At 47.3% G+C, this 27,800-nt stretch overlaps 2 protein-coding genes across 2 annotated transcripts in view; one reads left to right on the top strand and one right to left on the bottom strand.

The window, feature by feature from the left end:
• The window catches only part of LOC119912613 (butyrophilin-like protein 2), a 566,400-nt gene that overhangs the window by 458,378 nt on the left and 80,222 nt on the right, over window positions 1–27,800 (bottom strand). The gene's annotated exons all lie outside the window — the stretch shown is intronic.
• Window positions 619–27,800, top strand: LOC119912595 (calmodulin-binding transcription activator 2-like). The gene is given in 26 exon segments (XM_038731862.1): window positions 619–679; window positions 1,856–1,947; window positions 3,997–4,100; window positions 4,200–4,267; window positions 4,367–4,502; window positions 5,737–5,808; window positions 6,056–6,203; window positions 6,573–6,701; window positions 6,824–7,049; window positions 7,127–8,123; window positions 8,219–8,896; window positions 10,239–10,365; window positions 10,589–10,723; window positions 15,605–15,777; window positions 17,662–17,727; window positions 17,729–17,853; window positions 18,370–18,448; window positions 18,567–18,819; window positions 18,915–19,139; window positions 19,217–19,413; window positions 20,562–20,743; window positions 21,354–21,558; window positions 22,206–22,277; window positions 23,951–24,144; window positions 25,028–25,102; window positions 25,254–27,800. Coding segments are annotated over 25 exon segments (4,755 nt in total). The 5' UTR covers window positions 619–679; window positions 1,856–1,913; the 3' UTR covers window positions 25,309–27,800.

The following is a 27,800-nucleotide window of genomic DNA, read 5'->3' as shown; positions in this document are numbered from 1 at the left end:
GAGTGGTTATCGGGCTGGGTCACTCTCCAAGCTGCTGCAGAGCTTGTAATTGATGCTGAATTCTTTGATGTAATAAACTTTGATAATCAAGAACAGTGTCAAGCGGATTTCTTCTCAACACATCATCGCAGCATTATCGTTCGGACACCACAATGGATTTCCCAAAAGTCAGACTGTTTACATTCACCCCAGATGCAAATTCAAAAAATGCACTGTGGAATATTCAGGGTGTTTATGCGTATGTGTATTGTTGTATTTTATTTTATATGTTACCATATTTTAATATAGGCCTACACTTAATTATATATTGTGGGTGTAGCACGAAGGAACTACACATTTCGTTTCGTTATGCAGCCTTGTGCTGTATAATGACTAATAAACTACCTTGTACCTTGTAAAGGATGAAGGAAGTGAAACAGTAGGCCGAAGTATGTAAATGCTGGTAGTTTAATTATCATTTGAAATGTAAAAAGCAGTTGATGTGACTAAAATCTAATTAAACTTAATTTACAGTCACATACAATAACAATAAATCATGAGTATCGATCATAGACTGTATATAAAAAGGTGTCGATACATTAATACAGTAAACAGTGCAGTTACTAGGTGATAACCCCCCCACGTAGCTACGCAGTGACGTCAGAGAAAGAGAAGATGGCGGCTGTGCTGAAGGCGGAAGGTAAAGGAGCTTTAACAGTGTGTTTTACCCGAAAACAGCCCCTGGTCGGTCCCGTCTGTTGTTATTTAAATCTTTCTAGTTCGCATTATATATCCAGAGGTCAGTGTGGACTGATTGGCTCCGGTTAACACGCTTTAACCCGGAGGTAAAGCCCTGCAGCTCGGCTTTCGGAGGGTTTAACCACTGCTGAGAGGGACCCGTGTAGCTGCCGTTAGCCTAGCCGGCTAACTGAACAGCTAAACAACCAAACATTGGTGTTATTTATTGAATAGATTCGTTTTACTCGTTAAGTTGTTTAGTCTGAAAGGGCGAGGGTGTAGTGGAAGTTACTGAAGTGTTAAAAGGTGTTGTCGCATGGCTGAATGTTGTAATGATACGAAACTGAGCAGCGTCTTAACGTTAGCTTCAAAGTTAGCTTAGCTTAGCATTACCGGGAGGAGCTGAGTTCCTGCAGCCGCAGAGAAGCTCCGGGAGGCCGCAATAGCAGGCAGGCGAGTCCGCGGACTGAACGCGGCCTCAGGGATGAGAGTGGGTGGGTGGGTACTGTTTGTTTATGTGAGAGAGAGAGAATTACTTTATATTTATTAAATTTATTAACGCTGTGCACTGTGTGGGCTTTATGATATTAATGCTGAGTGGTTTAAGTCAGGTGTGTAATTAACTAATACACATATTCACACTCACGGAGGAACACGGAAATGTTACGTAATAACACACACACACACACACACACTCCCTCTGTCAATTTCTTCAGTGTGCTTTATTGGCATGAACGACAGAAGAGCAATATTGCCAAAGGGTTATACAGTTAAAGTCACAATACCGTTCAGTAAAAAATATAATAAATACAGTTCAATAAAATTAATAAAAAATACAATTCAATAAAATAAAAACAAATAAATAAATACAATTTAAAAAGTAAATAAATAAAATACAATAAATTTCAATTAAATAAATAAATAAAATACCAGCCAGTTGAAAAAATAATTAAATAATAATTAAATAATATACAGCACAGTTCTCTGTCTCTCTGTTTAGAGTGGGTGCAAATTCAGCTGTTGCTAGGCAACAGGGAGCTATTAAAGGAGTGTGTGCCGAGCCGGTTTCATGTGTGTGTGTGAGGTGTCCTGCTGCGGCCCTTGTTTTGACCCTCCGTTTGTGTGTGTGTGTGTGCAGCGGGGCAGTGCGGGCGGCCGTGCGTTGCGTGAGACTCATCCTGCATGGACTCGTCGCCATGAGCAACAAGGAGATGGTTTCCACGGAGACAGGTCAGTCCCCACCTCCATCAGCTGATACAGGCACCCTCACCTGAACGTTGGCAGAGACGTCTGCTTGTTTTTTGTTTTTATTTATTTCAGGTTTGTTGGGACGGTGCTCACTAATATTTACATAAATACATTTATAATGTGGCAGAAATGAACCAAAAGGCTTCTGGACATCTGCGGCGTCTGGACATCTGCGGCGTCTGGACAGGTGGTAACGTGTCACACCTAAAAAGTTAAGACTACTAAAATAGGACAGATTCAGCACAATTCAGTAAGTTTCGGTAAAGGTGCAGCAAATTACACACCCAGGTGTTGGCTTTCCTCATCTCGTAGCTACAGTTATTTCCCTGTGATAAACGTGCACGTACCTGTATACAGTTACAATTTTAGATATTTGAAATGCCTTTTTTATTTTCCTTATCTTGTATTCTTAATGTAATTGTCATTATTTCAGCGGACGTTAAACTAGACTGTGAACGTGTTGGGGTCTTGTGGTCAGCAGGTGAAGGTAGTGAAGTTGGATCTGACCTGATTTCAGGAAGCGCTTTGGCTCGTGCAGGGATGCATTTCAGCCAGGAACCCTAGCAATCAGTTTTGTGCGTTATAACCTTTAATTTAATGACTGTAGTTTTCAGCAGGGTTCTGCACGATGTCTGTATTTGTAACTGAAAGCAAAAGTAAAATCATACATATCATTAGTTCAGAGCAACCCCAGGGCTGCGTCTTATCACCCATACTGTTTACCATCTGTAACAACGAGATGCAGATTCAGGACTCCACTTCTTATTTGTATAAGTACGCGGATGAAATGGCTTTGGTGGGTTTAATGCATGAAGGAGAGAGCGGGAGGGGAGAGAGGATAGTGTAACCATACTGACAAAGTGGGTAATAAACATTAATGACCGCCCTGTTGACACGACTCGATTATATATCCATAAAAAGGCAATGCAACGTATGTATGTGATGAAGAAGTTGCAGCTTCTCCGTGAGAGAAAATACCTTCGAGCTGGTCTCGTGGAGAGCGTTCTCAGGTACAACACATCGACGTGGTGCTGGTAATCTTGGGGCTAAGAATAGGTCCAAATTGACTAAGATTGTGAACATGGCTGGGAAAATCAAACGTAAGCCACAGAGAGTGAGATATAAACGCTCCACTGCAGGCAGAAAGCACAGAGAATCGTGGGGGATCCTTCACACTCAGGAAGGCGTTATAGGTTACCCAGGGCAACAGAAAAACTCTTTTATCCCTCAAGCAATTGCTTAGAGATAACCGGTCTACTGGAAGAACCACTTCTTATTTACAAGGACGGCCTGGAGGAGCAGGTTCAGACAGACGACATTTAGCAATATGACACAGAGGTAAAAGGTTAACAAGAGAAAAGTACCGAGGATTTAAACAATACAGGTCAGCAGACAGAATAAATTTCTGTTTCAAAGCCAGCCTGTATTGTTGTTTTTAAAAACCAGTTTTAACAGACGTAGAAACACTTAATAAATAACAAATAAAGCAGGCTGTTCAGTAAATATCAATATGTCAATCAACATATTCAGGTTACATTTGTAACATAAATCACTTTGTTTCAGCGAACTTCAGTGACGATGATAATCCAACACATCTTTGCTGTAGCTTCTACGGCTTTTTGGAAAATAATCCAATTGTGATTTTTTTTAACCAATATTACGATTTAAAATGCGGTTAATTTTTAAGCTCTCTCAAATCTCCTGTTACTGAAACAAATAAATGTAAGTGAAACATAGTAAAACTTTACACACCAAGTAGCGTCCGTGTTGTTTCCACGTTCCGACTTAAGAGCACGTGAACGCGCTGAAGTCTGAAGAACGACTTCACAGCTGGGGAAAATAACTCCCCTGTCACAAAACTTAAACACATATATTCACGGGTACAAACACGTCATCATTAAAGAGAGCGTTGATTTTGTTAAACCAATCAAATGAGGGGGAAACTCCACTTTATCGGGAAAGATAAGTGTGAGGGTTTGAGAAAAGACGGACTCTGCGGTCAACAGTAAACGTGTCTCTCTCTCTGTGCAGAGAACAAAGGACAGAGGAAGGTGTTTCTTCCTAACAAGCTGCTGGAGTGTCTCCCTCGTCTGTCCGGTCTGCCGAACGAGCGCCTCAGGTGGAACACTAACGAGGCGAGTGAGCGTGTGATAAACAGGAAATGGTCGAAAGCGTCTTTATTTTCTGCCGATAAATATGCGGCAGTTTGAACGTCTCCCTCTGTGTTTCTGCAGGAGATTGCTTCTTACCTGATTTCATTCGACCGACATGACGAGTGGCTCTCCTGCACCCTCAAAACCAGGTATACGCACGCACTCCGACCCGCAGCTCAGTCTGCCAGGCGAGGAGGCCGAGGGCGCCACACCGCGAACCTGACTCTGACTCTCCCGTTTCCCCGCAGGCCGAAGAACGGCAGCATCATCCTGTACAACAGGAAGAAGGTGAAGTACAGGAAGGACGGGTACTGCTGGAAGAAGCGGAAGGATGGGAAGACGACGAGAGAGGACCACATGAAGCTGAAGGTCCAGGGCATGGAGGTACACGCCGCTCTGCAGCTTAAGCTTGGTTTATACTCCTGCGCAGGGTCTACGTGCGTAGCTACGCCGTCTACTACGCATGTAGCCATGTATTTATGCTTGTGCGTCAGTGTCCCCGTCATTCTGCTATTACACCCTCAAACGCTCCTCGGCGGTAGCGCTACAGCGTCCACTGTGTTGACCTTCGCCGGCCGAGCAGGCGAACTTCCTGTTTAGTTCTCCGCTAACGTAAATGGAGGTAAAATTGAGCAGCTGGTGTAGCCTTTTCAAACGTTATCGACAGAATGGATCACATTCTGGTAGTGAGACGAGTCATTTCGCTCGGGTTGTGACGTCACGGGGATGAAAGCTAAATGCGCGTCATATTAATTGATGAAAGATACTTGACAGATTAATAACTCGCCACTCTGGAACTCTTGCTTGATACGGCTGAACCGAAGCCGTGTTTACCGGCTTCTGGCTGACCCGCCCTTCTCTGCTTCTGATTGGCTAGTAGTCCTTAACTAGGAACTGCACATGTGCAACTCCCAACAAAGATCATTTAGAGACAAGATGAATCACTCCGTAGCTAAAACCTTCAACACAGTTCGCACGTCAATCTGTTCTGGTACAAAATAACCTGAGAATGAGCAGAAGAGCACCTCTAAAGTTATTCTCTGTGGTTTCTTATCTTATCTAAACTCATTTTGTCTCTAAACCACGTTCACGCCTCCTCGCTCATTCAAACACAAAAACAGCTCCTGAGCTGTCGCCTCCCTCTGACTGATGATACTCGTTATGTAACAGTTAATGTTTAAACCAAAGAAAATAGATCACCTTGTTTGTACATAACAACTTTATTAACAATAATACCCATCTACTACTGTGGCTTCAACAGGTGGCCTGTTACACGAGAGTGACGTACTCTGTGGTCGAACTGTACCCAGCCCTGCTAATAACACCTCATGTTGAGTTCAGTTTTTACGCTTCACCTTCTTCAGTGTTTCATTTCAAGTGCAAATGTTCAGCAGTGATCACGTGTTCCTCAGAAGACTCCAGCTATTGTTACTTTACTCAGCCCGCCCCTCAAACTCAACGGGAGGATTTCTCAGATTAGAGATGTTTAAACGTCTGAAAACAAACCAGCGTTTGTTAGTAAAGAGAGCAGCGTCTGACCTTCACACGACGCCTCCTCCTGAGCGCTGTGGAGTCTGATCTGATGCTAGCTGATGCTAACGGTTGTCTCTGGTTTCAGTGCCTGTACGGTTGCTACGTCCATTCCTCCATTGTGCCGACATTCCACAGACGATGCTATTGGCTGCTGCAGGTCAGCGCACGCACACACAGTAACTCATTTACAGTATCTCACCAAAGTGAGGACACACCTCACGTCTTTGTAAATATGTGATTCTGTATGTGACAACACTGAAGAAATGACGCTCTGCTACAGTGTAAAGTTGTGAGTGTGCAGCTGTGTAAATCTGCTGTCCCCTCAAAATGCACTCAGGCTTGGACTCACGTTTGTGAGGTAGATACAAGATGAAGCTGAGTTTACGTGTGTGTGTGTGTGACAGAACCCAGACATCGTGCTGGTCCACTACCTGAACGTGCCGTCCCTGGAGGATTCTGGGAAATGCAGCCCGCTCATGTGTGCGGTGACCGACCGCCATGACAGTGTGAGGTGGAGCCGAGACGACCTGCTGAGTCAGCTGAAGCCCATGTGTAAGAAACATGTACTGCATGTACTTCTAGTGCACTCAGACAAAATATCCACCGTGTGGTACTAACGTGTCGTAACTGTTACTTTGAGGTACTAACGTGTACCACCTGTGTACTCTGTGTACTCTGTGGTACTAACGTGTACCACCTGTGTACTCTGTGGTACTAACGTATACCACCTGTGTACCACCTGTGTACTCTGTGGTACTAACATGTACCACCTGTGTACTCTGTGGTACTAACGTGTACTACCTGTGTACTCTGTGGTACTAACGTGTACTACCTGTGTACTCTGTGGTACTAACATGTACCACCTGTGTACTCTGTGGTACTAACGTGTACTACCTGTGTACTCTGTGTCGTCTCTCTCAGTCCACAGTATGAAGTGTTCGGTGGGTTCAGGAGATTTCAGTATCGAGGAGCTGGTCCAACACATTCTGGACCGACAGAGAACCAAACCTCAGCCGCGCACACACGCCTGCCTCTGTAACGCCGCCCAGGGTAAGACCTCGCTGTGACCTCGCTGTGACCTCGCTGTGACCTCGCTGTGACCTCGCCGTGACCTCGCCGTGACCTCGCCGTGACCTCGCTGAGTGAAACTAACAGTCTGTGTCTCTGTGCAGTGTCTTCAGGAGTGAACATTCCCCACCGCTGTAACAGCACCAAGCATCGCATCATCTCCCCCAAACTGCCTCCCTCCTCCTGCAGACCCTCCCCCTCCCCGCTGTCCTCTGAGGTGGGGGAGGCGGGGAGAGGAGGAGGAGGAGGAGGAGGAGGAGGAGGAGAAGCCAAACTGCCCCACCTCCAGGCTCAGAGCAGCCCCGTCTCGTCTCCGTGCCCTTCATCCACGTAAGTCACGCACACGCCGCCGTCTACGGGGAGGCGGCGAGGACACGTGAGCTCATCTGTCCTTTCTGTTTTTGTAGCTCGTCTCCACCTCAGCCTCACAGGCCCGCCGTTGCCGCGGGGAACCACGGCAACGGCTTCTACGGAGACCACCGCGGCAGCCTGACGACGGTGGCGCTGCCCCAGAACGCTGTGATCGTCATGGCAACGACTACCGCCGCCATCACCACGGGGGGGCGAGGGGGAGGAGGAGTGGCCAGAGCGGAGGAGGCGGGGCCGGGCAGGAGCCTGTCACTCACCCACTCCGGACAGTTACTGCTCTCCCCCGCCCTCCCGCCTCCTGCAGGAAAGCCCGCCTCCCCTTCCCCTCCCTCCTCCTCCTCCTCACCCGCTCCTCCCAAACTCCCGCCTCCGCCCGTCCAGGCGCCGGGCGTGGCCACTCTCTCCCTCACCCTCCTCCCCTCCCCCGTCATTGGAGGTCTGCTCCTTACCCCCTCCTCCTCCTCATCCTCCCTCCGCTCCCCGCCTCCTCCTGCCACCGCCGCCTCACCCCCTCCCTCCCCCTCACCACCCCCGCTTCCCCCGTCCCTCCCCCTGGCCTTCGACCCCGACTCCTTCCTCAACTCTCCCAAACAGGGTCAGACATACGGCGGCCCGCCTCCTCCCTCCTCCACCCCCTCCCCTGTCCTCTGCTCCTCCTCCCCCCTCTCGCCCCCCTCCCTTGCTCTCTCCCTCTCCCCCACCTGCACCCCTCCCTCCTCTGTCTCCCCTCCTTCCTCGCTCTCCTCGCTCTCCTCTTCCTCCTCCTCTTCGGAGGACAGGAGAGACTCGGCCCTCCCACACTCCTCCTCCTCTTCCTCGTCCTCCCTGCCCCCCTCCCTCTCCCTGTCTCCCACCTCCTCTGTGGCCCCGTCCCTCCTCCCCCTCTGCCTGGAGCTGGGAGCTCTGGGGGAGTCGGAGGGAGGACGGGAGTCGGAGGTGGCGGCAGATGAAGAGGAGGTGAAGGACAGGAGGGATGATGATGATGATGATGATGATGAAGGCAGCGCTCCTCCCACCAAGCTGGCGCTGCTGCAGGTGAGACTTTAAACGCTGTGGGACTATTTTCTCCTGCAGAGAAACGTATCCATCCGCTCTGGACCTTCTTTTCACTCCTTTCTCTCGTCATTCAGACAGGCCACGCCTCCCCCAGCTCGTCTCCACGGCAACAGACAGGAAGTAGTTCCGCCTCACTGCTCGTGGTTTGCCAGGACTCTGCGAGCCAACCCTCCCAGCAGCCGGCCAATCAGACGCAGCGATCGGCCGACGGACAGCAGCCGTTGGTCCTGCAACAGCGGTATAATCACCTGTCTGCGCCTGAAGCTCCGCCCCTGGCTCAGATGTCCCATCAGCCCCTGCTGCAGCAGCAGCAGTCCCTCGGTCTGGGTTGCGCTGACTCTAACTCCACCCCCGCGGCTGTCGCTATGGATACCACCCAACTGGCGACGCCCCCGAACCAGGTGAAGGACGAGAGCAGACGGGACTACGACTCGGAGGACACCCGCATGGACACGCACCTGGAGGAGGAGGCGGAGCCCTGCGAGCGTGGAGGGGAGGAGCTCGACATTTCCTTCGACAGCCAGTTCCCCGACCTCATCTCTGACCTCATCACAGAGGAGGCCAATCCCGTCGCTCCACACCCGTCTGCGGCGCCGAACCCCGCCGTGTTCCCGGCCGGCGTCCGCTACATGGTGCCCCCCCAGCCCTCGCCGTCCTCCTCCTTCCTCCCGTTCCCTCACCCTCTGCCCTCGTCCTCGTCGACCCGCCTCGCCTCCATCACGGACTTCTCCCCTGAGTGGTCCTACCCCGAGGTAACCAATCAGCAGTCAGCACATAAAACCGCCGCACTGTCATCGAAGTAGCCAAGTACATTTACTCGAGTACTCTACTCATGTACAATTTTGAGGTACTTGTACATGACATGAGTATTTTTATGTCCTGCAGCTTTATACTAAATAATAAAAGAAGTTATTTTTACTACAGTTTTTGTTGCTTTCAGGGTCAAATCAGGAAATTAATTAACTTTGTTATAGATGAAGAACATAAATGAAAAGTAGCTCCGCCCACATCGATCAGTAATTATGATCCAGTAACATCATATGTACGATCAGCACTTTAGTAGTTTCAGTGTATTTTTATTCATACTGGTGTAGTTTCACTGAAGTAGAATGCATGACTTTACTTGCAACAGAGTACTTGTACACATTAGTACTTTTCCTCCAGAACACGCGGAGGTTATTTAAACGTCACGTGTGAAATATTTGACACAGTGACGTTTCAGTTTAGATGCACTGAATGAAGTTCGAGTGAGCGCTTGAAGTGAAAGATCTGTCATTCAAAGAATAAACGGGTGAGAGGCGTGAACGGACGCCTGGGTCGGAAGTTTGACTTGGAGTCTGTCGCCGTCACTCTGAGCTGCAGGCTTCGTCTGTCGGCCTCGTACTGCTGCTCGCCTGTTAAAATACGTTGTTGTTGAAGAAACCTGAGCAGAGGACTTCAAAAGTTTGTTTTTATCTCATTAAACAAAAGAATGAAACTCTGATCAACGAGTTTATTGATCTGACGGGACAGATTTTAATACCCTGCCACTGAGTCTTTGGTTCCTCAGAAACCTCAACAGCACCATCTGCTGGACTGAACAAGTGAGACGAACAAACAGAAAAGTAACTTACTAGATTAGATAAAACAAAATTTAAAGTTGGGGGAAAAAGGTAATTAACTGCAAAATATACGTAGCCTCCTACCGATGGAGAAAGTTACCAGGGAGAGGCGGAGAGAAGCGGCGCGCAGCAGAGGTACGTTAGACCTGTGAGTGACTCTTCAATAAGGTGGAGAATGAAGTATTATTAAAGCGGTGAAATAAGAAACAAGCTAAGTTCCTACAAACAGTAAAAACCCAACTCAGAGTCCATTTATTATATTATTTTATTTGCTGAGGTGTGTAAAAAAAACAGAAAACTTTCCAGTGTTTGACTCAGAAGCTGAGTTTATTCTTAAAAGCTCAGAAGAACCGCAGGCGAAGCAAAGTGTGCAGCTCGGTGTGAACGTCAGCGTGTGGTTATCTCTGATCAAACCTCCGTGTGTGTGTGTGTGTGTGTGTGTGTGTGTGTGTGTGTGTGTGTGTGTGTGTGTGTGTGTGTGTGTGTGTGTCAGGGAGGTGTTAAGGTTTTGATCACAGGACCATGGAGTGAGCTGTTGGGTCGATACTCGTGTGTTTTCGATCAGAGCACCGTCCCCGCATCGCTGATTCAACCTGGAGTGCTGCGCTGCTACTGCCCTGGTACACACACACACACACACACACACACACAATGATAATAACATGTAGTTAAGTTTAAGACATAAAGGCAACAACAAAAGAGACTCAGTACTATAAAAATAAATAATAAAAGTGACAGTGAAGAGAGTAAATAGTCAGAAATATAAATCCTGGTCTGTGATTGGCTGTTGGTGCGCTGAGCGTAGTGCGTGCGCTCACCTGGATTTTGTCTCCCGTCTCTCAGCCCACGAGGCCGGCCTGGTGTGTCTGCAGGTTCTGGAGTCCGGAGGGTCGGTTTCTTCTTCGGTTCTGTTCGAGTACCGAGCGAGGAACGCCAGCTCTCTGCCCAGCTCTCAGCTCGACTGGCTCTCATTGGACGGTCAGTTAACATCTCCTCCGCATCTCTCACACGGTGACCAGTAACACAGTTCTGGTATCGACCGCTGAATTTCTGACGCTGCCGGTCATAAAAACCTGTTGCCACACAGACATGAAACACACGTAGGGTCGTCCAGCGTTCACTGTGGACATCAGAGGCTGCAGAACCTGCCTGAGAATCACCTTGAGTTTTCCTCAGTGTCACAGCGAGAGCTGCGTGTCCAGCCGTGAGGACACTGAGGAGCTGCTAACAGCTACTCCAGGAGTGTTATTCGTAGGTGTCACGTGACGTCACTTTCAAAGGAAAACGCTCCCTTGGAGGGCGAAAAAGACGTTATTTTCCTTACTTTGAGTTTGTTACTTTGCGTTGTTGTTGTGTATTTTGGATTTACTAATCGAGGAGGGGACGAGCCTGAGCTGTGTTAGGTGATTTCCCAGCAAGTAAAAGCAAACATACCGCAGTCGAGCGGCGGCAGAAATGAAACTATGAACGCTCTGTGGTTACATCCACCAATGCATCATGGGAACTGTACTTGAGTGTCATGGTCCTAAAACATGTGGCGTAAACCTCACATGCAAATGGATCCAGATTTATGAGTAAGATCAGAGCTGCAGAGCCCTGTGTGTGTTTACAGTGACACATCAGATGCAAATTTAAAAAATGCACCGCAGAACGATGTTGAGTGTCTGTTTATATAAATAATATGTTGTTTTATTTTGTTACTATAATTATGTTTATTTATATAGATGTTGTGTGTAGCACGGAGGAACGACCACTTTAGATTGGTTACGCAGCCTTGGTCGACTGACAAGACATCAAACGCACGTGTTCCTCCTCAGTGGTGAGCGTTTGTTTGTGAGCCGCAGCCCATCACTATTATTACCTGCAGATCCACCTTTTAAAAACCTGTGAATACTCAACACAGGAGACGCGCAGCAGTCTGTTCATGATAGTTCCCTGATGAAGACGTTTGTTCAGGGGACAGAAACTACAAAAGAAATCTGAGCTGCATTTAAAGTCTTTCACCGAAGGCAACCTGCTTCTGTTTCTGCTGAGCCCGACACGGCGATCTGAAAACCCGGCCGTGTGGAAGAGTGCACGTACGCCGTGAGAGGTGATGTGACGGCCGCATGCGATGTAGTTGTTGTAGTTTGCCAGCAGGTGGCGCAGAGTTCCTGTCGAACACCCACAGCACTTTTTACTGCGCTGGTTTGAGCAAATGAAAAGAGATGTAGCCAAAAATACAGGTCGTAGTTCAACATTATACTTCCTGTTAACTTCCCCCAAAGCATCATGGGAGATGTAGTGTAAGTGTGCCCCAGATAGAAATATACCAACAGTAGAAGTCTTTGTCTTGTTGAACTGTCAGGCTCGTCTTCAGCGTGGGGGGAAACCTCGACTGCTGCAGACGGCAGGTTAAAGATGGAGACGTTGGTCTGAGGGAGGGCAAAGAACAAAACGCCATCAGGTGAAGGGTCAGTTCAGTTCGATCTGCTAACATGCAAACATGACCGTTCAGTTTAGCGGTTACAAGTTAGGACAGCAAAGAGATCAAATGAAACGGGAATGAACCCGGTTTGACCTTCATCGTGCAGCGGACGTTGCCAGCAGCTGGCTGAGTCCCTCGCCGTCCCTCAGGTCTGGACTCAGGGACCCATACTTGGCAGCGAGGTTTGCCGCCTGTCCTGCTCCTGGTATTATTGTCATCTTCGAGGGCTTTGAAGTTTAAGTGCTTTCACTAGATGAAATTCTCTCTTCTGTATTTATCTCCTGTCGCTCGCAGACTCTGTGTTCTTCAGGTAAGCAGGACTTTTAATGTCTCCTGTCTCAGGGTCCCTGCCTCTGCCTGATCTCTCTGGGCCGCATCACAATCTAGTTCGTGTTGGTTTGTTAGCTCTGAGTGATCATTCGGTTTCCTGTAACTGCTGAGAAAAGTGTCTGGTAGTCTCAGGACTAGCTGGCGTAAGGGACTCTGTTCCAGGTTCAGCTCTTGGGTTTTGGGAGCCTTGGGGACTTGATCTGAGGTGCATCAGAAAGTTTAGTGCTCGTCTTTGGGGTCTGTTATCAGTGGAAACCTCCCCGACTCATCACATCTGAGCTCTGCGTGTCGGGTCTCGGTGCTCCTCCCGCCTGTTGCAGCTCTGCGGACTGACTGGACTTCACTCGACTCTGGGAGCTCTGTCTTTGTAGCCCCCCCCCCCGTCTCTCTCAGTGATTGATGTGGTGGAGCTGTTCTCCTCTGTCATCACCTGGAAACACACAGTCATCAGGACTCGCTGCTATTTCTGACTGAAGCTGTTTGAACAGGCGGCCAGAGGAACGCCGGCTCAGGCTGCGACGGGCTCCGTTAAATCACCTGTGGCAGATCGGACACCTGGAACGTCCTTCACGCCGTCTCTTCTCTTTGTGGCCGTTAATTCATTCACGCTTTCACTCGTCGCTCTCTCTCTCCCTCTCTCGTCCGCTCGCTCTGCGGTTTCAGGGACTCTGTCGGGGGTTTTAGGCTCAGAGCCAGGAATGTGAGACACTTCTGTCCCTCCCTCCCTCCCTCCCTCGATGAGGACTTCCCACCGTGCCCTGCTGCTGTGTTTGGACGTCCAGCCTGCAGACTCACCGGACCACTCGCTGCTCCCTCTCTCTCTTTAAGTAGCTGATCCTCGCACGCCCCCTCAGTCGGCTTTCTGTGCGTGTTAAATCTGCGGCGCGTCTCTCATCAGGCCGTCGTCACCGTGCACATTTAAAGACCGCGTGTTAACTGAGACATCAGAAGCAAATGCTCCTCACCTGTGCTCCCACGCTCTGACACCGAGAGGAGGAGCAGGAGCAGGAAGAGGAGGAGGAGGATTGTGGGACAAACAGACAGACAGAAGATGGATGACAGACGGCGAGCGGATGGTGTCGGTAGGACGAGAGTGTGAGTGTGTGTTTCTGTCGGGGGGTCGTGGATGTTAATTGATAATGAGAACTGGTCGATCAGATCTTATTGATCAGGACAAACGGGCGTCAGAAGGGAGTCTGTATAAAAACAGAACGCTGCATTTGTTCGTGTTGGACTAGTTGACACACGTTGATGTGATTATATTGTGTCCACTTTATTAGGGACACCTGGCGCTGCCTCCTGGCGTGTTTCTCGTGTGTTTGTGCATAAATAGAAACAGCAGCACCTGTGAGCTCCGTAACAAACGGAGCTGTTTGTGATTTTAGAGGTGTTCCTAATGAAGAGTGGAGATTTGACCTCCTGAGCGGCACTAGTTCGACCGGCTGTCTGCAACATGAAGAAATCCTCTGGTCAACAACCGTTTGGATCCTGACACATTAGACTTTTTAAGCCTTGTAGAAAACCTTCTGGAGACACAGTTTATGGGGTCGAGCGGCGGCCCTGAACAGTTTGTGTCAGTTTAATGAAACAATAAAATGTTGCAGCTCTGTGAGGCTCTACTCAGACGCTTATCCTGTTGGTTGATTTAAAGGACGCCTCTTCGTTTTGTCCAGAACACACGCGGCTGTGACGCCGGTTTTTCACTCTTAAGAGCTGAATCAAGACGATAATTTACAAAATGATCATTTGTTGCGTTGGTGTGTGTGTGTGTGTGTGTGTACAGGTCACAGTGTGTCAGGCTATATTAGGGAGTCAGCTTTTATACACTTCACACACACACTCTGACTATGCCAGGCGGCCGGACGATTGAAGTCAGTCGAGATAGTTTCCATTTGAGACTGTGTGTGTGTGTGTGTGTGTGTGTGTGTTAAAGAGGCTCTCCTAAAACAGTTATTTAAAAGGGTTAGACCTGTCGACACACACTGAGCAGCTCAGGTTTAGGTTGATCTACATGCAGCTGATTGGTTGAAGGTTTCAAAAATTGTTCTTTAGAATCACTGATTGATTCAGTCTGCAAAGCGTGAGCTCGAAGGCGACCGTGCCTTTGCTGTGGCAGCTCCCACCTCCCCCGTTAGACAGCCTTCTTCGCTGTCTGTTTCCACATCTCCGGGGCTCGACTACGGTCTCAGTCACTAGTTTCAAGTCTTCTTCAACACAGTAAATTATGAGTTCCTATTATGTTCCTATTTATGGGGAAATAGACGATAATGCGGCGCATGCTTTTGGGCTGGACAACCTTATAGCAGGAAATGAAAATGTCGCCCATTTTATTAACGGATTGTTGGTATCATGATCTTATTAGTTGTTAATATTTATCTGACCTACAGTTTGAAATCTTCTGCTTCTTACCAACAGCCAGGAGCAGCTCAGGTTCATCTGAAGGGCAGTGTTGGGTTAAAGTACTCAGAGAGGAAAAGTGAAGGAAAGGGTGTCTGTGAAGGTTCTCAGTCATCCAGGTCACAGTTATCCAACATCCAAGGAAAGGACGTCGTTGACAACATGGATTAAAGCGCTCACATATTTACTGCACGTTGCTCTTGTGCACATTATTCAGCAGCTTAGTTTAGGCCGGCAGGAACGATGTGTTTAGGCGAATGTATTTGCGTTTAGGTTCACGGACTCTTCTTCCTGATGGTAGTGTTTGGAGTACCGGGAGGTTCGTCCTGTTCCTTCAGGTGATCTGTGTAATGTGAACAAAGAGCAGGAAACTTCACCCCCAGACGTTTTCCACATCTCTGCAGCCTGAGCGGGACGCCATTTATCCCACCTCAGCCTGTGGGATTGTCGTCCAGCGTCGCTTTCTACAAACAAATCCACTAAATACTGAAACAGATCCTCCAGCAGACTCTTGTCTCCCGCTTCCTGTCCTTGTTCTGGGTTTGGACCGTCAGCATGTGCTTCAGTTTACTGTTTTGTGATGTGTTATTCATGAAAACTAGAAGGTGAAGACGTCTCCACCAGGAGGCAGAGGAGGTCTCACTCTGCGTGATTTCTGTCTGCAGATAATCAGTTCAGGATGTCCATCCTGGAGCGGCTGGAGCAGATGGAGCGCAGGATGGCCGAGATGGCCGCCCGCGAAAGCAACAACCACCAGCAGCAGCAGCAGCAGCAGCAGCAACATGGAAGCCAGCTGGCCACACCCCCTCCCCCACCCCCACCTGAGGACCATGAACAGGTGAGACCTTTTGCTACGTCTGCACCTCCCGTCCAGACTAAACCGGCTAAAATGAAAAAAACGCCTACATTTGTACTGTGTATGTCGCCATTTACTTTGTAACTCACCTGTTTTCCCGCCTTCTTATTCCTCAAAAGTACAAAATAATGTTTAATACAGAGTGAAAATATGGATGAATGAAATTTCTTTGTTGTGATTAGTTTTAATAGTTTATTTAAGATGATGATTTATTTTTAAACTGCTGTATTTGCAGAAAAAGCAAATGATATAAATGTTTATAGAAAATATTTTTGAGTCGTCATTTTTATTAGGTGTCAAACGTCTCTTTTTGTTACACTTTTAAAGCGTGCAGATAAACGCAGTGATCCGGCGTCTGACTCGTCGGTAGGCTATCAGACAGATTACGTGACGGTGGGCTGATAAACAGGCTCAGGAGAACAAACGACGCTGAATGGAAAACATCTCTGCAGCCTGACCTCTGCTGAACCGAGCTGCAGCCACTCTACCTCCCTCTGATGTCACGGGGAATTTGGCAGATCGAGTCCTCGAGTTAAAATAGACTCAGTGTGACAGAGAGAGAGAGAGAGAGAGAGAGAGAGAGAGAGAGAGAGACCTTCACTAGAACAATTACAACATGCAGTCCGAGCTCTGCCCACCATGTGTTGGTTTGAAGCCTCCCTAAACAAGGAGCTGCTGCTTCAGTCAACAACTGTTTCTGCATGTTGACATCAGTCCAGTGATTGAGTCCCCTCTTGGTCGCTGTGACAGTCTTTCCTTTGAAGACACTTAACCAGCGTTTATCAAAGTAATTATACGTTATAAGTAGGGTTGCACGCTATTGACAAAACGTGCGATAATGTGCGTCCATACTTTCATGCGGCAGGGCAGCTCGCCAATGAAACATGATCACGTTATAGCAGTTTCAATGGGCTCTAAATCGAACACATGTAAGCCACACAGGCAGCGGACTCATCTGTCCACAAAATAAACTGAATACTGAATAATTCCTGCAACGTTTTCCAGATACTATTGAGAAATGTGCTATTTATTATGGAGTGCAGTAGAAAGTGCAATACTGAAGTAGCAGACTCAGTAGAGTACTAGAGTAAAAGTACTCGGTGTGATTCCTCCCCTGGATTATAGGTGTTGGTAAGGAGGTAACTTTGCACACAGGTGCTTCCCGTCTTAATGCTATAAGAGTATAAGAGGCTAGTTAGCAGGTTAGCGGGTTAGTGCTATCAGTGTGTTTGTGTGGCCGCTGTCTGCGAGCAGGACAGATGACTGACAGCTGTGTGGAGGTGTTTTCTCATAACAGGAAGTGTTTCCAGGTTTAAACTCTCTCTCTCTCTCTCTCTCGCTCTCTCTCTCTCGCTCTGCTGCCAGTCATTTATAGCCTCACTCGTCCAAGTGCGTCACACAGGGATAGTCAGAGGGAAAAATTGGAGGGGGGGGGGGCGCGTATGAATGTAATGTTTCCTGCCAGCTGCAAGGGGGGGGCAGGGAGATGAACAGAAAGACAAACAGTTCGTCAGAGTGCTGAGATGATCGGTTATGTTTCAGCTCAGTATAAAGCAGAAACTACAAAATAAATATCTGATATTCACAGTCGAAGCCCACCAGACTCCACTGAGAAAAGCAGTAATTTTATCGTGAAACGCACTTCAAACTGGACAGAAACCAGCTTGTCCGGGTCGTAGCCAGTTTATGTTACAATTTCAGCGCCTCTGCTGGTGACTCGAGGGTTACTTATTACTGCTGCTGTGTTACAATGCTCTCTCTCTCTCTCTCTCTCTCTCTCTCTCTCTCTCTCTCTCTCTCTCTCTCTCTCTCTCTCTCTCTCTCTCTCTCTCTCTCTCTCTCTCTCTCTCTCTCTCTGTGTCTCAGTCCTCTCAGTGGTTTGAGAGGAGGATTGTGGGAGTGTGTGAGCGGATGATGAGGGGAGGACGGAGGAGGAGGAGGAGGAGGAGGAGGAGGAGAGAGGCTTCATCACTCCGTTCGTCACCGCGGGATGACACTGCTCCACCTGGCTGCTGCACAGGGATACACTCACCTGATACACACTCTGATCCACTGGAGGTAAAAACACATCCACACACACCTGGACTGCAGGTGTTTCAAATTCAAATCAGCTTTATTGGCATGAATGTATAACAACAGTATTGCCAAAGCTACAAATAAATTACATAAGGACAATTAATTTCATACATTTCCTTAAATAAGTTTTGTGTGTTTATAATAATAAAAAATATTTCAAATGAGAATTACTTAAAAATAAATAATATAAATAAATGAAACGGTAAGCGTGTGTGTGTAATAATAGACAGAAATCTGTATCAAATGAGAAATTTAAAAACAAAATACAAATATTAAGGAAAAATTACTAAAATATCAAACAATCAAAATAATAATAATTTGAAAATGAGTACAATTATTTACTGGTTGTCCTCAGTTCGTGGCATAAGGAGACATTCAGCAGCAATTATTTGACATTTGGGCATTTCTGCCAGTAAATAGGGGAGTTTCTGTGTCTGATATAAATTCGAATTTGGGGTTTTGTGATTTGTGAAATGTTTGCATTTTTCTTTGTTGTAGGAGTGTTAACAGCGACAGCCTGGACCTGGAACAGGAAGTCGACCCTCTCAACATCGACCACTTCTCCTGCACCCCGCTGGTAAAACAAACACACATACAGTCACATTCCCAGTCAGAGATCAGGGTCCTCCCCGACAGTAATGATGTGTTCAGGTGCTTCCAGATGTTCAGCGTGTCTGTATGTATGTGTGTTCCAGATGTGGGCATGTGCTCTGGGCCACCAGAGGGCAGCAGAGCTCCTGTACAGCTGGAACAGTTCGGCTCTGGGGATCCCTGATTCGCTGGGGCGCCTGCCGCTCGCCGTGGCCCGATCCCGTGGACACACCCGCCTTGCCGCGGCTCTTGAGGACCTGCACACGCGCACACACATGACGCCCGCGGACACACACACGCCGGCTACGCCTCAGCCACAGCTGCCCCCGTCTCCGCTGTCCACCAGCCCGGACACAGGTAACACCTGCTGCTGATCATCTGCTCCAATCCACTGAAAGTCATGAGATGTGATTCCAGTACTCTGATTGGCTGTCTCCCTTCTCCCCACTCAGGTTTGAGCTCCTCCAGCAGCCTCCCCTCACCCAGCGACCCCTCCTCCCCTTCGCCGAGCTCCGCTTACTCCAGTGGCCCCGCCCCCATGGACACCTCCCCCTCGTCTCCTTCCTCCTCCTCGTCCTCGCTCCCCGTCTCCCCCCCTTCTCCTTCCTCCCTGCCCCTCTCCTCATTTCCTCCAGTGTCCATGTGGGGGGAGGAGCCGAATATCAGGCTCAGCACAGGTAACACAGGTGAGATTCAATTCAGTGACTGGTTCCTGGTACGAGTCCTTGCACTGATTCATTAATCACTGCTGCAGGTTTGAACCCCGGCTGTTCCAGAGACTCTCTTTACCTCATGGACTACGAGAGCACCTGCCCCCCCTCACCCACCCACACGGTGGGCGGGCGGCGGTCGCACACAGCGGCAACGCTGGAGGAGCAGCTGCTGAGCTACAGCGAGAACGCTGAGAACGAAGGCGAGGAGGACGAGTACCTGGAGGAGGAGGTGCTACAGGTACGCACACATTAAAGACATCACATGACATGAGAAGATTGGTAATCCCAACTGAGCTTAGTCTCCGTGTCTAGTCTGAGGATAGTCCCAGAATTTAGTTTCTGTGTTTTGTCCCCACTTCTAGTCCCCGAGGTTAGTCCCAGAATTTAGTTTCTGTATTTTGTCCCCAAGTCTAGTCCCCGAGGTTAGTCCCAGAATTTAGTTTCTGTATTTTGTCCCCAAGTCTAGTCCCCGAGGTTAGTCCCAGAATTTAGTTTCTGTGTTTTGTCCCCAAGTCTAGCTCCCGAGGTTAGTCCCAGAATTTAGTTTCTGTATTTTGTCCCCAAGTCTAGTCCCCGAGGTTAGTCCCAGAATTTAGTTTCTGTGTTTTGTCCCCAAGTCTAGCTCCCGAGGTTAGTCCCAGAATTTAGTTTCTGTATTTTGTCCCCAAGTCTAGTCCCCGAGGTTAGTCCCAGAATTTAGTTTCTGTATTTTGTTCCCAACTCTAGCCCCCGAGGTTAGTCCCAGAATTTAGTTTCTGTATTTTGTCCCCGAGGTTAGTCCCAGAATTTAGTTTCTGTGTTTTGTCCCCAACTCTAGCCCCCGAGGTTAGTCCCAGAATTTAGTTTCTGTATTTTGTCCCCACTTCTAGTCCCCGAGGTTAGTCCCAGAATTTAGTTTCTGTGTTTTGGCCCCACTTCTAGTCCCCGAGGTTAGTCCCAGAATTTAGTTTCTGTGTTTTGTCCCCAAGTCTAGTCCCCGAGGTTAGTCCCAGAATTTAGTTTCTGTGTTTTGTCCCCAAGTCTAGTCCCCGAGGTTAGTCCCAGAATTTAGTTTCTGTGTTTTGTCCCCAAGTCTAGTCCCCGAGGTTAGTCCCAGAATTTAGTTTCTGTGTTTTGTCCCCAAGTCTAGTCCCCGAGGTTAGTCCCAGAATTTAGTTTCTGTGTTTTGTCCCCAAGTCTAGTCCCAGAATTTAGTTTCTGTGTTTTGTCCCCACTTCTAGTCCCCGAGGTTAGTCCCAGAATTTAGTTTCTGTGTTTTGTCCCTGCGTCCCTGGAGTTGATTTCCTAGGCCCACAGTTCCACACGTGCACTAAACTCACACTTCACATATTCAGTAACCACAGATGTCTTGTATTCCTATTGCTATGGTTACCGTCCCCACAACAGGTTGACATGGCAACACTGGCAGAGCAAATCATCGAGGCGACCCCGGAGCGAATCAAACAGGAGGACTTCCCCAGGGGGGCGGAGTCACCGCTGAGAGAGAGGCGAGACAACCCGGCCATCCAGGACACCTGGCTGGCTACATACCTGGACACGGTCGATGCCCACACACACTCCCCGCCCAGGTGAGCCACGCCTGAACAATCCCCTACAGCAGGAGTCGGCAAATAAGTCTGGCATCGGGCCAAATTTACTTCAAGCCGTTACATGTAGGGTCACGAATCTGGGCACCTCACGATTCGATTACGATTCAGAGGGTTGCGATTCTATTATAAAACGATTATCGATGCATCTTGATGCATTATTTTATCTATACAGGATCCCTGGATAATTACTAAGTATTTAATTTGCAAATCCAAATCCAAAAGAAACATCTCTTAATTAGCTTAAAAGGATTAGTTTGCATTCCTAATTAACTTCATTAACCTCAACTCCATGGTCCTTCATTTCTCTAACATCCACATGTCAGACTCTGAAAACTGAAAAATAATTATCAGGATGTTCAGTCTGTGTACAGGACAGAGCTGTACACCAGTTCAGTCTAAGCTTGTAATAGATGTTCTCAACCCTTGACTAGTAGGTTAGTTAGTAATGAAAGACCCCTGATAATGATTTAATATTACTTTACTAATTTAGCTAACATTACATAAATAAATTAATATTTTTAGCGCCTTTCATGGACCCAAAGATGCTTTACACATAGTTGTTGATGTATGTATGTGTGTGTCCTTGCAGGAGGGTGCGTCCCCCTTCGCCCCTCAGTGCACTGGCCCTCCAGAGGCTCCGCCCCCCCTCCTCTGCGGCGTGGGCGGAGTTCCTGAACGCCTCGGCCAATGGAAAAATGGAGAGAGATTTTGCACTGCTGACACTGACGGACGGAGAGCAGAGGGAGCTTTACGAGGCCGCGAGGATCATCCAGAACGCCTTCAGGAGATACAAGGTTCGCACACGCCCACCTTAGGAACCACACCGGGTTGAAGGCATTACTGTTCCCAGTAAATGGTCTGTATATATGTACAGCGCCTTATCAGTCTCATAGAGCTTCACACTACGTCACATTCACCCACATTCACACACTGACGGCAGAGGCTGAGGTGCCAACTGCACATCATAAGCCAGGGATTGAACAACCAATCTTCCGGTTAGTGGACTGCCGCTCTACCTCCACAGCAGCCCCAATATCAGATATTATATCAGAATATTGGATTTAAAATTAAATATCTAACTGGGTATATGTAGTAAAACCCCATATCGGTCAGGCTCCAGTTTTAATAAGTGGGTCCTTGTTTGGTTGTTCTCGTGAGGACGCACAGACACAAGTAGAGTTGGGACCATACGTTTTTATGAGGAAGGAAATACATTCAACGTGATTGTTACCTTACAAACGAGTTTTAGTGAGAAACACTGAACTTTGTTTAGAGGAAACCCTGACATGGAGCTTTGAGTATGATCCTCAGGTCTCTCCACTGTCCGTTGTGTGTGTTTTCTGAAACAGTGGATTCCACTCTGCCCCCTAGAGGCTTGTGCGCAGGAACCTGATGGATCAGGTCTGTTTTTATAACAGTACTGGTTCCTGTGTGTCTGTAGGGTCGGAGGTTAAAGGAGCAGCAGGACATGGCTGCAGCCGTCATACAGAGATGCTACAGGAAATACAAACAGGTGTGTGTTCATGAGTGTGTGTGTTGGATTGCGCAGTTTGTCCTCCAGCTTCACTAACACTGAACTAACCTGCTGTGTCTCTTCACCATCTCTCTCTTTCTCTCTCTCTCTCTCTCTCTCTGGCTAGCTAACATGGATAGCTCTGAAGGTAATATGGCTGACTAGTAGATGTAGTGGTGTGTAGTCAGTGTGAGTGTGTTTGTGTGTGTTGAGTCTGGACAGCAGCCATAAGACCACAAACAGGTTGTGTTTCCTGTGATGTGAATCTTCCCCATGACGCTCACTTTTATTTTTATAGAGCCGTTAATAATTTATTACTGTTGGTATCAGATTATCTCAAGTTAATGAACAGGATATCTGGTCTCAAAGCCAAAAGTATGTGGACAGCCGAAGATCATGTGTGTGCATAGTTAACATTACTCTTTGCCAACATCTTGTTTAGCCCTGAATGCAGCACAGTGTTGTTTACTGACAACGAAGACGAACATATCTCCTTCATGTACGTTGTCGCTTTTCCACCAGGCATGCTAAATGCTAACGCTCCCGGCAGGAATTCAGAGCAGAAAAGGCAGTGTTGTTATAACATCAGATGCCAATAAGAAGAAGTTCTGTATGAGATATAAAGCAATTAATCTTCATTTTAATCTGTATTTTAAGAATTGTGAGGATTTACAGTGTGGACAGTTTTATTACTTGGAGAAAATGTGACATGTTAAGTGTAATTAATACTTCTGCGTCGAATCGATGGCGTAGCCTCTGCGTAGCCCCGTAACCTACGCAGTCACCTACGCCATAGCCTGACGTGCACCTCCTCAAAAATGTAACAAAAAAGAAAAAAACATGTTGAGGTGACCCGGACCTTAAGCTCTGAGTTTGGTCAGCTGGGTAGTCTCGCAATGCCTCCGAGCCAACAGGAAGTGCCCATGCTTTCAAGTAACAACCCGAGCGAAATTACTTGTTTCACTATCTGACTGTGATCCATTCGGTCGATAACATTTGAAAACGCAATACCAGCCGCACATATACAGTTTTACCCCCATTCACGTTAGCGGTTAGTAAGCCTGCTCGCCCGGCAACAGTCAACACAGTGGACGCTGTAGCGCTACTGCCGACTAGCGTTTGGGGGTGTAATTGCAGAATGACGAACACACCGATGCACAAGTATATATGCATGGCTACGTGCGTAGACCTGATGCAGGAGTATAAATGGGCCATTATGACAAATAATAAGGAGAATAAACTGAAAATATCTGGTTTCAAGCCACAGACAGAGATTCTTTCAGTCTGAAGGAAGGAAACGGCTGCCCTGTGTTTTGTCTCTAGCTTTAGTAGAAGGGAAAGTGTGTTTATGATGTCGGGTGTTTCTGTAAAACTGCAGCATGTTGGAGAATAAATTTTCAGCTTGAACAACAGCCGCTCTGGTTGTTGAGATGAAGCTTCCAGTACAGGGCAAAAACTTGTGTAGCGTCATTGAGATGTCCTCCTGTTGGACCTTAGGGCCCTAAGACTGGACAGTGTCCACATACTTTTGTCCAGGTAGTGTACTTGTGACGCGTGCAGGTGAGTCCCAGATTCAGAGGGAGCTTCATCTCTAGTTTGTCTTGGCACGTTGTGAGACGTTGTGTTTGTCCTCTGGCTGTACATGGGCCCTAACAGCAACTCCGTCTCCTCAGTACGCGCTCTATAAGAAGATGACCCAGGCAGCCATCTTGATCCAGTCCAAGTTTCGGTCTTACTACGAGCAGAAGCGTTTCCAGCAGAGCCGGCGGGCGGCGGTCCTCATCCAGCAGTACTACCGCAGCTACAAGGAGTACGAGAGGCTCAAGCAGGGTCCGAGAGGGGCCTCCGGACACAACACCAAGATCAAGTAAGACCTCATGGATACATCAGCACAGTAGCACATCATCTGCATACAAACACATGTCGACACAGCCAGACGTCATCTTGTGGGTTGGCACAGAGAAAATGTTGATCACTGTGTGGAAGTGTGTTTAATGACTTTTATTTAGCTGTGTAATTTGTAGATAGTTTGCACAGTTTGTGGGGGGGGGATGGGGAGTAAAGGTTCATAAGTTCTCGTAGTGCAGTAGACCTGTTTTTAAAAAATACATTACTACACTTGTCAGATCATCATGGCGCTTTCCTCTAGCGGTCATCATCAGGTCAAAGTTTTAATTAAACCAACACTTTGGGTTCTGAAGAACTTATCACATTCCCATCAGCCTCAGCTGTACTCTGCTAATTAGCTAATGTTAGCATGTTAACAGGCTAAACCGAGATGGTGAACATGGTAAACGTTACGCCTGATAACCACAAGGAGGTGAGCGAGAGTTCGAACATGCAACATGCGTGCCGTTAGCACAAAGCATGGCCGTGTTCCTCACAGCTGCTACAGCTTTGTTCAAACTTCACTAACGTGTTTTGTTTCACCGTTATATAAACTTGAAGCTAACGAGCTAAGCTCCTGTTCCTCTGGAGACGGGTGACGCTGCTGTGTAAATTCAAACTTAGCCTCGTGCTAACGTCAATGTTACTAAGTGGAGTTTTATTATCACCTCACTAACCAGTTCTGATGTAGATATTAGTTGTTATAAATATTTACAGCCGCTAACTGCCAGGAAATATTCATCATTACCAACAGATATTGATCGCTGCCAGCACATCCCGATTACGGCCAGAGCTTCTTGATTCCTTCCAGTAGATACTGATGATTGATTGTAAGCAGCAGATATTGATTTTGTTCCCATCAGGGGGTCTTTCTTGACGAAGAAACAGGACCAGGCGGCGAGGAAGATCATGAGGTTCCTGAGACGCTGCAGACACAGGTAACACACACTCGTTTTACAGTTTGTTGTGTTACAAACGTGAATGAGTCTTTTTCCTTGTGGACATTCTTCTCTTGTTGCATATTTTAATGTTCTTGGTGAGATGGTGCCGTCGCCCGTGTTCACGGTCTCATCTTTGTGTCGTTCCCAGGATAAAAGAGCTGAAGCAGACGAGGGAGCTGGAGAGGAGAGGGCTCACCACTTAAACCGTGTCTTCATTTCAGCTCCTGGAGAGGAGAGACGGACGAAGGATGGTTGATCTCGTTGTCTTTTGGCAGGTTTACTCTGATGTACAAAGGGACGGAAACGCAACAGACATGATGGAGAGATGCCTTATCCCACCCCGGCTCTTCTTTCTTCCTTTCCTCCGCTTCCTTTGATCGATCGATCTATATATCTAATGTCTTCTCTCATGGTTGAATGTAGCTGTCTGTCTGCAGCTTAAAGAGCTTTTTAATAGTGTCACACCGTCCTATAGACTCGTTCTCCAGGCCTTTCTCAGCACAGAGTAGTTCTACGCTACGGACCTGGGGCTCTGCAAGTTCAACTCGGGACCCCAGACTTCAGCACTCAAAGGTCCACTTGCAGATGTTTTGGAGGGAAAAGTTTTCAGCTACTTTGACTTGTGAGAAGCAATCAAACAAAATTTTACCTCACTGCCTCCATTCATTTTCATTTAAATATGTTTGATGAGACTGACGAGGCGTTCAAGGAGCCCACAGTGGCAGCTCTAGAACATGAAACATGAAGCTTGACTTCAGCACTAGATTTACACTCCAAGACCAAGTTTATCCTCCACGAGCAATTATATATTGATATAAATACACAGATGCAGTTCAGCTCTCTGCATGTTTATTTCAAGTTCAGTATTTTCAGCAGTGCAGGCAGTGATTCTCAGCTGTCGTCAATCAAGCGCATTTTCTTGTTCTTTTTTTTTTTCCTTTAAAGATCGTTTAGGGCTCTTTGTCTTGATTACACAGTCGATAGTGGAGAGGCAGAGGCATTTGGCTACCAGGACGCTCCATCATGCACATTTTTTACATGCACATACAGTATTTATTCGACATCAGAGTCGGCGGTGAAAAACCAAAGTGCCGAGATAAGACGGTTCTCCTGAAGATGACGACGGGTCCTCGCATCAACGTTGGAGCAAAAAGACCTAAATCAGCCACGTTTGAAATTTAAGTGTTTACTTTCTCTAAAAACTTAATTTGGTGACATAATAACACCCGTAGGACCAAAGTGACAGCAGCTCTGTGCCTGTTTACCTGTCTAAAGTCAGCATCACCTGTGGTCATTTGGTCTGGACCTGTTTTGATCTGGACTTTCAATGTGTTCTGAGACCGATGCCGTTTCACAAGAGCACGGGGACGCAGTTTGAGAAAGGCCTTTGGGGAAAAACCCTAACTCAACTGATCTCTCCTGGGAGGCACAGCTCAGGGCAAACCAAGACCCAGGAGTGTCTACGTCTGTTCCCTCCTGCCCACAATTTACTGCTGTTTTCCTGCCAAGGTCGGGAGACGAGAACTAACAGGACAGTGTGTTTGAGGGTCACCTGAACAAAGAGATTTCAGACTGAGGTCAGAAATTCCTTCAGAAGTCTGAATGTTTGCGGGTCGTCACATTTTGGAACGGGGAGTCTACACGCTGTGTACTTCAAAATGTATATGATTATAAAGCTACTATAAATATATTTAAACAATCACATATATAAACATATATATATATATATATTCTATTGTTGGACTTTATAGATGCTATGGGTGTTTTTATTTATTACAGCATGAGCCGCTAATGTGAGTTTGTGTGAGTGTGTGTGCTGCACAGACTGTAAGGTCGAGTCTTAAGGAACCCTGACCTCTGACCTCTGACCTCTGACTCTACACAGACAAAACGAATCAATCAAAAAACACTGTTGCAAGTTTTGTTCGATACGTTTACATATATCGAGCAGCAGCGGCTTTAAACTTCACAGTTGAGATCAGAATGGGTGAAAATGCACTTTCAGTTTCTGCGTGAAACTTAAAGATCGAAGCTGCTGTTCAAACACTGTAGTTCACAAAGCTCATGGAGGGAAATTGATGTTTGAAAACGGTCGGAAATCACACTCAGAGTTGTTTCTCGGTAAGAAAGACATGTTGGAAGGAAATGATCTCTCTTATGTCCTTTCGGATAAAAACATCCAGACTTCCACTTAGAGATCAGCCTAACAAGACGTCACGTTTCCTTCCTTCAGCGTCATCCCTCCGCTGAGTCGACAGGTCGTTGCTTCTTTGCTGATGATGGGTCAGAGGTCAAGCCGGGGTTCCCTTCAAACTGTTTTTTAATTCATCCAGAAAGTTTTTAGGATAGCGGCGACGGACGACGCAGCGGCCTCAACGGCACTTTGCTACGAGCAACAAGTTGCTCCAGAACATTTCCTGCCACTGCTCCTTTTTTTTCATTTTTAAGCAGAGGCTGATTGATGCTGTGCTTTTGTCACAGCGACCACAACGGGGCTAGGGCCAAGCACGAGCCGTCCTCATAACGAATTGTTTGACAGAGTTGGTCTTTGGCTTGTTTTCAAAAGATTTCTTCTTCTTTGGCTGCTGCAGTGAAGCTTTGCATGAGTTTGTATTTAATTGTTTCGCATTTTAAGACCTTTAAGATGAAATACATTATTCTACAAGTCAGACGAATAAATCAGCTGTTTGCTATT

The sequence above is a fragment of the Micropterus salmoides genome, unplaced genomic scaffold, assembly GCF_014851395.1.
Source record: "Micropterus salmoides isolate LMB-PRFRI ecotype aquatic unplaced genomic scaffold, ASM1485139v1 Ms_hic_scaffold_2, whole genome shotgun sequence".
NCBI lineage: Eukaryota > Metazoa > Chordata > Actinopteri > Centrarchiformes > Centrarchidae > Micropterus > Micropterus salmoides.
Note: the sequence above shows the minus strand (reverse complement) of the source record. Positions and strands in the feature narration are given on the sequence as shown.